Here is a 12215-nt window from a genome sequence, read left to right as displayed (position 1 = left end):
GGTATTTTAAATATAGAGGTGAGCCTGGAGCAAGGGGCCAAGTAGGATGGAGGAGTATTATGAAACCTAAATCTCACCTTTTAGTCCCTGCCCCCACTCCAGTCATTGGGCAAGTGTATGATTTATAACCAGATGTCGTGGACAACTGTCAAATATGATATATGTTCAACTATCCAAGTCATTGGTGTGACTTGAAAACAACTAAGTCTGTGCTTCATGAATGTCATGTCATCTTCATTACAGTTTGCTGAGGGGAAACTGTAACGAAGTTTATAGATGGAGAGACTGTGATGTAAGATTAAGGTGCCGGCAGGATTGGTTCCTTCTGAGGACTGTGAGGAAGAATCTGTTGCAGCCTCCCCTAGCTGCTGTGGTTTTCTGGCAATCCCCAGCATTCCTTGTCTCATAGGAGCATCACCCCTATCCCTGGAATCTCCTCACATGGTGATCTCCCTGTGTGTGCGTCCCTCCCTCCCTGTGTCCAAATTACCCCTTACATAAGGACACCAGTCATACTGGATTAGGGCCTCCCTAATGACATCATTTTAACTTGATTATCTCTGTAAAGACTCTTTCTCCAGGAAAGGTCACATTCTGGGATATTGGGGTTTAAGACTCCAAGATAAGTCAGTCTATAGCAGAGTGGATGATTATAACATAAATTGTGAAGTACCCCATTCTGAGGAGCCAGTTCTAGACTGCAGCTAAGAAGTTTTATATCCTGTGACTCTTTTGTGAGGAGAGCAAGGCAGGAAGCTGCATACCTCTTCAGAACCCAGGTGGTGATGAGACGCTGCCTCATAACAGCCTCCCAGGGGAGAAGGGGGTGAGTAGGAGATAGCCTCTTAGCAGTCCTCTCCAAGAGGATCACAAGGCACCCTAGATGCACGTGGGACTGCGGTTCAGGTCTTCACCTGCGGGGCCTCACGTGCACGTTTGGCAGGGCAGCACTGTGGAGTCCTTCTCTCTAGCACAGCTGGTAGAAGGCACCCGAACTCCAATCCAGATCTGCCTCTCTCTGAGTGAGTGTAGGTCCCTTGATGCTTGCTGGCCACCTACACACTCCAAATGCTTCCATCAACTGGTTTTGTTGATGTCTAGGAGTCACAAGTCAGGTTCCCTTAGCAAGCACACTCTAACACAGAGGTTAGCAAGCTGGAGGCTTATTAGCAAGTTCTGTCAGGATCAACCCCCGTGGAAGGGAAGGTACAGAAGTGGGACTGGTCAGCGGGAGAAGTCTGATGCAACAAAGGCCTCAGCACACCCATAGGCAGCTCTGAAATCACGGTGGCCCTTCAGAGTTGTTCTGAGTTACAGTAAGGAGTTTCTTAGTCCGGCCTGTAAGAAGCAGACTTTTTTTATTTATACAAATATGACTACATTCCTAGTAGCTACTACAAGACAACGATGACTTCGTGTTTGGCTTTATTATCATCAAGTGTACATTCCCTACAGTGTATGTGAATGCAAACTATACATACTTATGTGTGTCTCATATGGTAGTAAAGAACAATTTTGGTATTTCATCAGTTCCATTCAAATAATAATTTCAGTCATCTGTATTTGAATTCACAGCACGATTTTAAGTACAGGTCGGAGATGGGATCCATATCTGACTCCCTGAATGACTTTTACTGGGTTTGCAAACCCTAGAAGCCTAGGCAGAAATCTGTGTTTGGGAAAATATGCTTTGGGAACAAAGATCTGAATCTTCATATTCTCAGAGAGGTCTGTGTCCTCTCCCATACCAAGTTAAGAACCATTGTGTAAGGAAATACAGAGTCAAGCTGGTGTTGCTTTGTAGGCTGTTCTTTACCTGCTTCACACAAGCAGCAGTGATAGATAAAAATCTAAAAAGAGAACATGAAAAAGACAGGACCATGCCTTTGCCGTTTCCCCCTACAAAAAGAGCTGTATCTGTGGACAAGAGACAAACACAAAGTGGAGAGTGAGAATGAAGACACTGCGCACGCCAGGTTCGTAAGCAGGGAAGGGAAACCAATGGTCTGGCTCTGGTGGAGCATCAGGACTAAAAGAGCTCCACATGATGTGCAGGGTCAGGTGGTTGTGCTCTCCTACTCTAGAAAGGAGGCAATAATCACTGCTGCAAATTGCTGCCACCATGACCTGTAGCTTAAGTGAAGCTTTGATCCTAGGGAGACAACAGGACAGAGACATGGCCTCTTTAATTTTAATTCCAGTATAGTTGACATACGGTGTTACATTAGTTTCAGGGGCACAGTATAGGGATTCACCACTTCTATATATTACTCAGTGCTCATCAACATTAAGTGTACTCTTAATCCCCTCCACCTATTTCCTATCATCCCAGCACCCACCTCTCCATCAGTTTGTTCTCTATAGTTGAGCCTAGGTTTCTGTGTCTTCTTTCTATTTGTGTCTGTCTATGTTTTAAATTCCACTCATGAATGAAATCATATGATATTAGTCTTTCTTTGACTTATTTCACTTAGCGTTATACCCTCTAGATCTATCCATGCTATTGCAAATGACAAAATTTCAGTCTTTTTCTGGCTAAGTAACATTCCATTGTATAGATACACCACTTCTTCTTTGTCCATTTCTTAGCTATTGTAAATAATGCCACAGTAAACATAGGGGTGCATATATCTTTTTGAATTAGTGTTTCCATTTAGTGCAGCACCATTACCATATGATCCAGTAGTGCAGTTACTGGATCATATGGTAATTCTATTTTTAATTTTTTGAGGAACTTCCGTAGTGTTTTCCACAGTGCCTATACCAGTTTGCATTCCCATCAACAGTGTATAAGGGTTCCTTTTTCTCCACATCCTCACCAACACCTGTTGTTTCTTGAACTTTTTACTTTAGTCGTTCTGACAGTTGTGAGATGATATCTCACTGTGCTTTTGATTTCTACTTCCCAGATGATGTAGTGATATTGAGCATCTTTTCATGTTTCTGTTAGCCATCAGTCTTCTGCCCATTTTTAAATTGGATTATTTGGCTTTGGGATGTTGAGTTATAGAAGTTCTTTATATATTTTAGATACTAACCCTTTGTCAGATACCACATTTGCAAATATCTTCTTTCATGTGGTAGGTTATCTTTTACTTTTGTTGATTGTTTCCTAAAAAGCAGAAGCTTTTTATTTTTATATAGTCCCAATGGTTTATTATTTATTTTGTTTCCCTTGCCTTAGGAGATATATTTAGAAAAACGTTGCTACAACCAATGTCAGAGAAACTACTACCTGTGCTCTCTTCTGATTTTTTTATGGTTTCACGTCTCAAGTGTAGATCGTTAGTCCATTTTGAGTTGATTTTTGTGTATGATGTAAGACTGGTACAGTTTCATTCTTTTGCATGTAGCTGTCCAGTTTTCCATCACCATTTGTTGAAGAGACCGTCTTTTTCCCATTGTATATTCTTGCCTCCTTTGCCAAAGATTAATTGACCATATAAACATGGGATTATTTCTCGGCTTTCTGTTCTGTTCCATTGATTCATGTGTCTATTTTGAGACATGGCCTCTTTATCAGGAACTGGGATTAGTCACCCCTATAGCATCACAGCAATCTCACCATAGGTGGGAACCCAGAAAGCACTACCAATTTGATTCTGGGCTAGGAATACAAGTATAGAAACTACAAAAATCTCTAACCAAGGAGGGGTGATTAGAGAGAGGACATTAGGGCAGCCTGGGTGGCTCAGCAGTTTAGCGCTGCCTTCGGCCCAGGGTATGATCCTGGAGACCCGGGATCGAGTCCCATGTCGGGCTCCCTGTATGGAAGCCTGCTTCTCCCTCTACCTTGTGTCTCTGCCTCTCTCTCTCTCTCTCTCTCTCTCTTTCTTTCTCTCTCTCTCTCTCTCTCTCTCTCTGTGCGTGTGTGTGTGTGTCTCATGAATGAATAAATAAAATCTTTAAAAAAAGAGAGAGGATGTTAGTGGTTGTCTCTCATATGAGATAGGTCTGCACACACAAATTCCAAACCATATAAAAAACTCTAACCTCAGAGTGTCAGCCAAAATAGCAACTGGAATCTGGGTTCAGTGGGGAGTAAGGTAAAATCAGAAAGCATTCTATAAAAAAAAACAATGCCTAACATCCTTAAAGAGATCAACAAAGGATAATACCCATTAAAAAATGCAAAAGGAGTAGAAGAAAGGGAAATTCTGAATAAGTGGCAAATACAGGCAGAAATAGAGTGTAAGTGAGCACTGGGTGTTATTCTATATGTTGGCAAATTGAACACCAATAAAAAATAAATTAAAAAAAAAGAAATGGAGTGTAAGTAGATGTAAAAAAGAAATATCACAAATGAATAACAGATTCATTGAAATAAGAAAAAGCAGATGAGACTAAGTTGAGAAGAGAATTAAGAAATTAAGAATTTACTGAAGAACTCACCAAGAATCCAGCATGAATACATAAAGATTATAAACCAAATTGATCAGTTAAGAGAAGATAAAGAAGCTCCATAATATGTATTACTGCAGTTCCAGAAGAGAATGAAAAGAATGGCAGAGAAGGAGTGGCTGGAATTTTTCCAAAGGGCAACAACACATGAGCCCTCTGATTGCAAGCACACCCTGAATGCTGAGCAGAATGAATGAAGATAAATGCAGACCAGGCCTAATCAGAATCAAACTACAGAGCCTCTAGGATAAAGATAAAACTTCACAACTGCCAGGAAGAAAAGAGATTCCCTAGGAAGAAATGGTGCTGACAGCAGACTTGTCATCAGCATAATAGGTCTAGAAAAATAATTTCAAAATGCCAAGGAAAGACCTTTGTGAACCAACAATGTTGCACCCCTTGTGTGTGCTTTTTAAAAGATAAAAATCCAATAGTTGGGGAGGAAAAAAAAGTGACATTTCTGTCTTATTTAAGACAAAATAGATGATCCTAAATAAATTTAGGCTTTAGGACAGTTTATTAAAGGATATTTGTGTGTGTATATATTAAAGAATAGGCATGCAGCGGAACCCGGGTGGCTCAGTCAGTTAAGTATCCTGCCTTCAGCTCAGATAATGATCCTGGATCCTGGAATTGGGCCCCATGTCAGGCTCCCTGCTCAGCGAGCAGTCTCAGTGTGTGTGTGTGTGTCTCTCTCTCTCTCTCTCTTTCAAATAAATAAATAAATCCTAATAAATAAATAAATAAACAAACAAACATACATACAATTTATAGCTTTTTAACTGAAGGAAAAATACTAGAATATTTTTAAAAATTGCCAATAGAATGCAAGAAAGAAAATTTAGAGAAGGACATAGTTTGTGGGATATATCTAAAAAGATACTGAGAGGAACATTATAGCCTTATATGCTTTTACTGAAAACCAAGAAAGCCCCAAAATACAGGAGTTAGTTTTTCACCTAAATAAACTAGAGAAAGAACAGAATAAAACCAATTAAACAGCAAAACGATAATGAAGATAAAAGCTGAAATTAATTGGAGCAGGGGAGAAATGCACCCCACTTCTATCTTCCTCTTGTTAAATACTTGGACTCTGGCACTTCAACTGCCAATGTTCTCAGCCGCAAGTCTGGAGACTCGGGTCTAAAGATATGAGTGGGCCTTTTAAAGGGAAGTAGGGGCAGTGGGGAGAGTAAAGGGACATGGGTATAAAACTTACTAAGCAGAACTACTTGAAAGAAAAAGGGAAGAAAACAACTTCAGAAATCAAACTCATGTGACCCAGATTCCATGGAGAATTGTCCTTTTTGGAATCATAATAACTATTTTAAAAATTCAAAATATCCTTGAAAATTTGGGAAGTATGGCCACAGACCCCATAGTGCAGTCAATTCAGCATGAGTTCAACTGGCATTTATTAGCCGGACACTGTAGTGCTGCTGGGCTACACAAGTAAGCCAGATGTTGGTCCTGGTCCTAGAGGACAGAGTGACAGGGATATGAACCTACAGGGGGCACTCAGTACAGTTGGAGGACTTGGAGTTAGGGTGGTGCATAACTCCATGATTGTTCTATCCCCCAACCCAAAAGGGGAAATAAAACAATTCTGGGGTTGGAACTGTCAGTAATTGGCAGAGATAAGAGGTTTTTAAAAGGGCAAACTGTGAAAAACATTTATAGGTTCTCAGGATAATAAAACAAGGATATTATTCCAACCCCATTAGAAGTAGCCACAATGCTGTAAGTGTAAGGATAATGCAGGAGAGGGAAAAATATTTTTCTTTCTATCCTTCTAAGTATCTGCTGGTGCTCTGCAACAAAAGTCATATAGTTATAAGGAAGATTCAAATGGGGATCACAAATTTTGCCTGATTCCCTTCTAATAGCTTTTGTTGTTTACTGCCTTGGGTTAGGATTTATAATTTGACAGAACAAGGGTGAGAGTGGGTATCCTTATGTTACTCTTGATTTGGAATACTTCTAAAAAACTTTAACATTGAATATGTTTGCTATAGGTTTTCAATAAATGTCTTGGAAGGAAGGACACTGCCTTCCATTTATAGTTTGCCAAAAAACTCTTTTTTCTTATAATGAATAAGTATTACATTTATCAAATACTTCCTCTCTCTGAAAAATAATCATGATTTTTTTTCTTTATGTGTTGAGCAGTAGATTTTTTTTTGTTGTTTTTTTTTGTTTCGAAACATTCCTGTTATTCTGGAATAAACCCTACTTGGTCATTTTGTGTTCTAATGTTAGTAGGCTGTCGACTTGTATTTGTTGAAGTTACATTTAGGATTTATTTGTAGGTTGTAAGGTGAAATTGGTCTACAACTTTTTAAAATTATTCTTGATTATCCAGCTTTGGCTTCAAGTTTATAAACTCACAAAATTAGCTGATTTTTCCCTCCTTTTCTGTTTCATGAAATAGTTTGTGTGTTAAAGAGACTGCTTCACCTGAAATATTTGATGAAGTTATACTATGAACCATCTGAGTCTAACACTTGTTGTGAGATTTGAAGATTTGACTGATAATTCAATTGACATTGTCCATTGGTTTGAATTTTCTGTATTGAGTGAAAATTATCATTTAATCCAAGTTTTCAAATTCAGTGTTATTAAATAGTTCATAATATTGACTTGTAATTTTTAAAGTCTCCACTATAACTGTAGTCTTTGACCACCTTCTCAGGTCTTAAAAAACAAAACAAACCAAAAAAAACACTACAAGAATTACATAGACGATCTCAAAAGAAAAAAAAATCAATTCATGGTTATTTGATAAAACCAATAAAGTAGACCTTGCTCATCTAGATCAAGAAAAGAAATGAGGAAACAAAAATAATACCAGATGCTATTTAAAGTCTGTAAAAGGATTTCAGTCTAAAATGGAACCGAAGATAGGAAACATGCTCCCTCAGAAGAATGGAACTCGAGAACAGGGAGACTGGGTCCCTGTAAATACCTGATTTACAGAGGATTGAGACTTGTCTCCTGACCAATGAACATCTGCCAAGAACCTCTCACCATCCTCCAGACTCTGGCCAGACTCCCTTCTCTGTGCGCTCCTTCACATTAACAGAGCTGCCCCAAGCCTGCATTGGACCTGCCTGCAGCATGCATTTTCCAAATTGCAATTCCTCTGCTATTCCTAAATAAACCCAGTTTCTGATCATTCAAGCTTGCCTCAGTTTACCTCTTTCGGTTAACAGATTTCTTCCAATTCTAAAATTGTCTGGTTCCTGTGATTGTGGATTAGCAAGTCCCTACCAAATCACTTTGCCTCTCCAGCCTCACCTTTGTCATTCCATATGGTCACTATGTCTTTATCATACAGCATAGCCAGGGATGGAGGCAAGTCTCTATGACTTACTTACCTGACCTGTCCGTTTAGCGGGTCTGGTTAGAGAGGAAAGAACAGCTAAACTGATTCACGTAATTCACTGTAACATAGCCATTGCTCACACATGGTAGCATTGTAATGGGCCCTTGATGAATACCTACAATATCATGGCTAATAGAGGAGGTTAAAAAAAGATACACGCTCCACCCTCAAAAATTGAAATATACTGGGAAGACAGGTATTAAGTCATTACACAGACCATTACAATTACGAAAGGTGCTCTGAAAGAGAAGTATAGGCTGTCATAACAGGGGACTGCTGGATGGAGTCTGTGAGGCTTAGAAGTGAAGGTGGTAGCCGAGGACCAGAAGTAGGGTAGGGAAGGTGGAAACAGTATATGGAGGAAGTAGCTTAGTGTGTTCAAGAAACCAAATAAGCCAAGCTCATGTGAGCCTGGAGGACAACAGAAGGAGCTAGAGCTTTTCAAGAACTGGGGACTTTATCCCAAGATCAGTGGGAAGCCCTGGATAGTTTTTAACACCACCTCTGGCTAAGCCTCAGAAAGCCTACATTCCAGTAGCCATAGATCTGTAATTACCTCATTTTTAAAACAAACTTTTATTTCCCCCCCTCGAGAAAGCAGAAGTCACTAGGAAGTATCCCACATCTGACACCTGCCAATTAGTATAGTGAATGCTTGCTTCCTTTAGATAAACCATGACTTTAAACTTGTTCTATATAATTTGTTAGCTTGAACTAGTTTGCGGTACAACAAACAGTCTGAGCTATTCTCCCTGGTTTTTAAAATAGTAATTTACTTTAAAATGTTTTTCTTAATGTCTTGGGGGCCTGTATTCTGGCTGACGGCATTATTATACTATTATCGTGTATTACGTGTTAATCAATGGGTTGCTGACAGCAAATGCTCAGTTGGGCGCCTCCCATGTCTGATGTAAGAGCCCACTGGTACCTCAGCTTGGGTCAACCTAAGAGGACATTACATGCTAATTCTTGGCAATCCCAGCCTTTTAGCCAATCCCCCTAAATTTCCACATTCTCAAGCGGCAAAAGGATGTTGTCTAAGGAAAAAGCAACTGGTATAACCAGCATAGTCCTATCGTGTATTGTTACATTAACCCATGGAGGATTTATCACAGGATCTTGACTTTACTGGAGGAGAGAAAACCAAGGATGTTTTTCAGGAGCCGTGATATTTTGTCAAAAGCACCTAGATGGTAGCTTTATTATGTTCATTTGAAATGTGTGTTCTGAACCGATGCATTTGTCTGACAACTTTATTGATATTTCAAGTTGAATAATCATTTTTTGTGTGTTTGGTTCTTCAGAGGTTTTACCATTTAAAAAGTTATATACTTTTTCTGATCAGTGATTCACCAAAGGGTTTATAGTAATATCAGGCTTGGTGTAAACCGGTTTATAAATTTGCTTTTCTAACAGATATATTTATACCTTAGCACATATCCCCTTAGGACTTCATAGTTATATAATGAAACATTTTTTTATTGTGGCAGTAACTTATAACCAATACTTACTATATATATACTTATATGTGTATAAGCCATGTAAACAAAGGCAGTAACTTTTAAAAGTATCTAATTTTAAGTGTCTGCCCAATATAATATTGAGCTTGAATAAACTGGAGAAAAAATAGGATAAACGGGAAAATGACTACATTTGTGTTTATCCATCCTTAAAGTCATAATTTGAAAAATAACTCTCTCAGTGACTACTTATCATCCCAGTACTTTATTTTAATAATTAGAAATACTAACAAATAATGACATTACTAATTGAAATATCAATTTTGACAAGTCTTTACTTATTTCTCTATTAAAATGACTTCCTAAAAATAATCATAGGAAGTTATAATGAATCGCTTGTTAATTAAATTTGAACTTTTGTCCTCTAGTCTTCAAACGAAAAAAACTCAAATATGATATATTCAAATTGCTTTATACTAAATTGAACATTAATGGTTATATAAATATAATTTATGGTAATATACACATGAATGCGATAAGAATCTGTAAATTCATAATGGAATTTGCTAGTTTTGAATATTGGCTTATTGTTTAAGTTCATTTTGTTCCTGAAAGTTCAAGGACTCAAATAATGTTTTACCAGCATTTTCTAATTAGCCAAATGTAACTTTCCATGAAAAATTTAAACATTCTTATCCAACTAACAAATCAATCTATCTTTTCTTCTCTTGTTTTGTTAGCCTCTTAGCAAATACCCTGCTGTGATAAATGACATCTCATTCTGGTTGCCCTCCGAGAATTATACAGAAAATGATTTCTATGACTTGGTACGAACAGTTGGAGGAGACCTGGTGGAAAAAGTTGATCTGATAGACAAATTTGAACATCCAAAGTAAGTAAAAACACTTTCTGATTTTATCTGTTTTTTTGTCTCTATGTGACAAATGGCATATGAAAACATATAATAAAATTTTGCTGAAATTCAATGCAGATGAGACAAAATATCTCCAGAATTTATAGTGAATATATAGTTATGAGAAAAGGCTTTGATATCAGTCTTTTCTATAAATCTTTCTAAAATGCATCTTTAATCTTTCCTGTCTTAGCAAATATGTGAAACAGAATGTTTTAAAGATCTTGGAGTTTTTCAGTATTGTTTTTAGAAGTGATTTGTTACCATATCACATCCCAGGAACAGAGGAGATGTGGCAGAAACAGGGGTTTGGAGAAAAAAAAGCTGTTTTGTCAGTCTCTCAGTGAATATTTATTCAGCACTTGCCACATGCCAAAAGCTGTATTAGGTCCTCGGATAAAGTTTAGTAACTTTATCGGGATCCATCTCGGTGTTGGCCTGTTCTCCCTGGGGTGTGGGAGAGGGGGTGTTGGGGGGGGGTGTGGGTGTGTGGGTGTGTGGTGGTCTTACACTGATGGAATTTGACTCTGCTTTGGTTTTAGAAAAGTTTTCTTAAGTTATATCATTATAGATTTGTTTTGATCCATTGTTCTGTTGCATTCTTCAGGAATTCCAGTTCTGTATGAGTAGGCTGTTCTTTATCTGATTTCTCTATTACTTTCTCTCTATTGTTTTAAAAATCTTTATTTTCACTTTATTTTGAATGCTTTTCTCATCGCTACCTTCTCCGTCCCTTCCTATTTTCTGCAGTTTCTTCTTCCTTGCTCACATTCCGTTTCCATCTTCTGTTACTTTGTTTTTCCCCCTTTTCTGAGCTTGCATTTCAGTTCCTCCTGTTTTCTTGCCATCTATTCTCTGAATTATTTCTGCACTGTAGTTTTACTTCATAGAGCAATTGCTTCATTTGGTTTTTAAAATTTATTGCAAGATATTTGACCAGTAATTTCTTACGGTCCCTGAGCAACATTTTTTGTTCTATGACTTCTTTGCTAATAAGTTTTTCTGCCATCTTCCTTATTATTTTCTCCAAGTTTTAAAATTGATGTACCTGTGGCATGCATGCGATAGGCCTTTTTGTTACTTGTATTTGAATGGCATTGGATTTTCTGCAACAGCTATGTGCACAAAGTTTAAGTGTGAGGTTGGGGGTTGACCTGGCAGGGAGGGGCTCAGCTGGTTGTTTCCACCACCCTACAGCTGTCGTCCCCTCCAGTGCCAAGAAATAACTCACTCATCTCATTGATTCTTTGTGTAGTTCTGCCTCCCACTGCAAATCTTCTCTTCTTACAAACGAAAGATTTGTCTTTGTTTACCTCAGTTTCAACATTTACTGGTGATAAAGATTTTGAACTTCAGATTATAAATAACCCTCCACTCTGAGAAATGTGTCTTTGCTGGTATTTTCTGACAAATGCCACTGTGTGTGTTTCTTTCCTTCACATCTTCTCATTGGCTTCTCCCTGCTTTCAGCGCTATTGACAGCTTTTAAATATGTTTTGGAGTTTGCAGATGATATCCCCTAACTTTATAGAAAAAAGAATATATGGAGCAGCCTGGGTTTTTGACATGATGGGATACCCCATTTAGCCCGGGACTTTTCTGTGAGAGAAATTTCTAGGAATTTGCATGTTGATAGTGAAATTCCAGTTACTTCCTTTTGAAGGGGAGAGAAAGTATGGAACTAAGACTGCTTGGTATTAACTAAGATACCAAAAGCACATGAATTATTATTTTTTTCTCCATTGTTGGAGAATCCTTGGGAATCAAGGATTCAGAATCCATTCCTAATTTCTCAAGCTTCTCAAGCTTTTGCTTCTTGACGTTGCCTTAGCCTAACATCTACCTCTCATATCATCAGTGTCAAAAGTTAGGACGAATAGCCCTTTCTGGTTGGAGATGATCAGATCTTAAAGGTTAGAGAAGTGGGAGTAAGTATGGTTTGGGGAGGCATAAATACTGTTTTTTTCTAACTTAGTAGGTGATTTGCAGTGGTGAGGGTAAATGCTGAAGAGGCATGTTAATTGGAGAAATTGCTGTGAGAGTGAGATAGTGTCAG

At 38.2% G+C, this 12215-nt stretch overlaps 1 protein-coding gene across 6 annotated transcripts in view; it reads left to right on the top strand.

The window, feature by feature from the left end:
• Nucleotides 1-12215, top strand: part of FARS2 (phenylalanyl-tRNA synthetase 2, mitochondrial) — a 526347-nt gene that overhangs the window by 380878 nt on the left and 133254 nt on the right. For all 6 annotated transcript variants that reach the window (XM_055322558.1, XM_055322563.1, XM_055322559.1 and 3 more), the window contains one exon: nt 9987-10138. In XM_055322558.1, the coding sequence (XP_055178533.1) occupies nt 9987-10138 (152 nt within the window). The remainder of the gene's footprint in view (nt 1-9986; nt 10139-12215) is intronic.

This window comes from Nyctereutes procyonoides, unplaced genomic scaffold, assembly GCF_905146905.1.
Source record: "Nyctereutes procyonoides isolate TBG_1078 unplaced genomic scaffold, NYPRO_anot_genome, whole genome shotgun sequence".
Classification (NCBI taxonomy): domain Eukaryota; kingdom Metazoa; phylum Chordata; class Mammalia; order Carnivora; family Canidae; genus Nyctereutes; species Nyctereutes procyonoides.
This window is presented reverse-complemented; position numbering and strand designations above follow the sequence as displayed.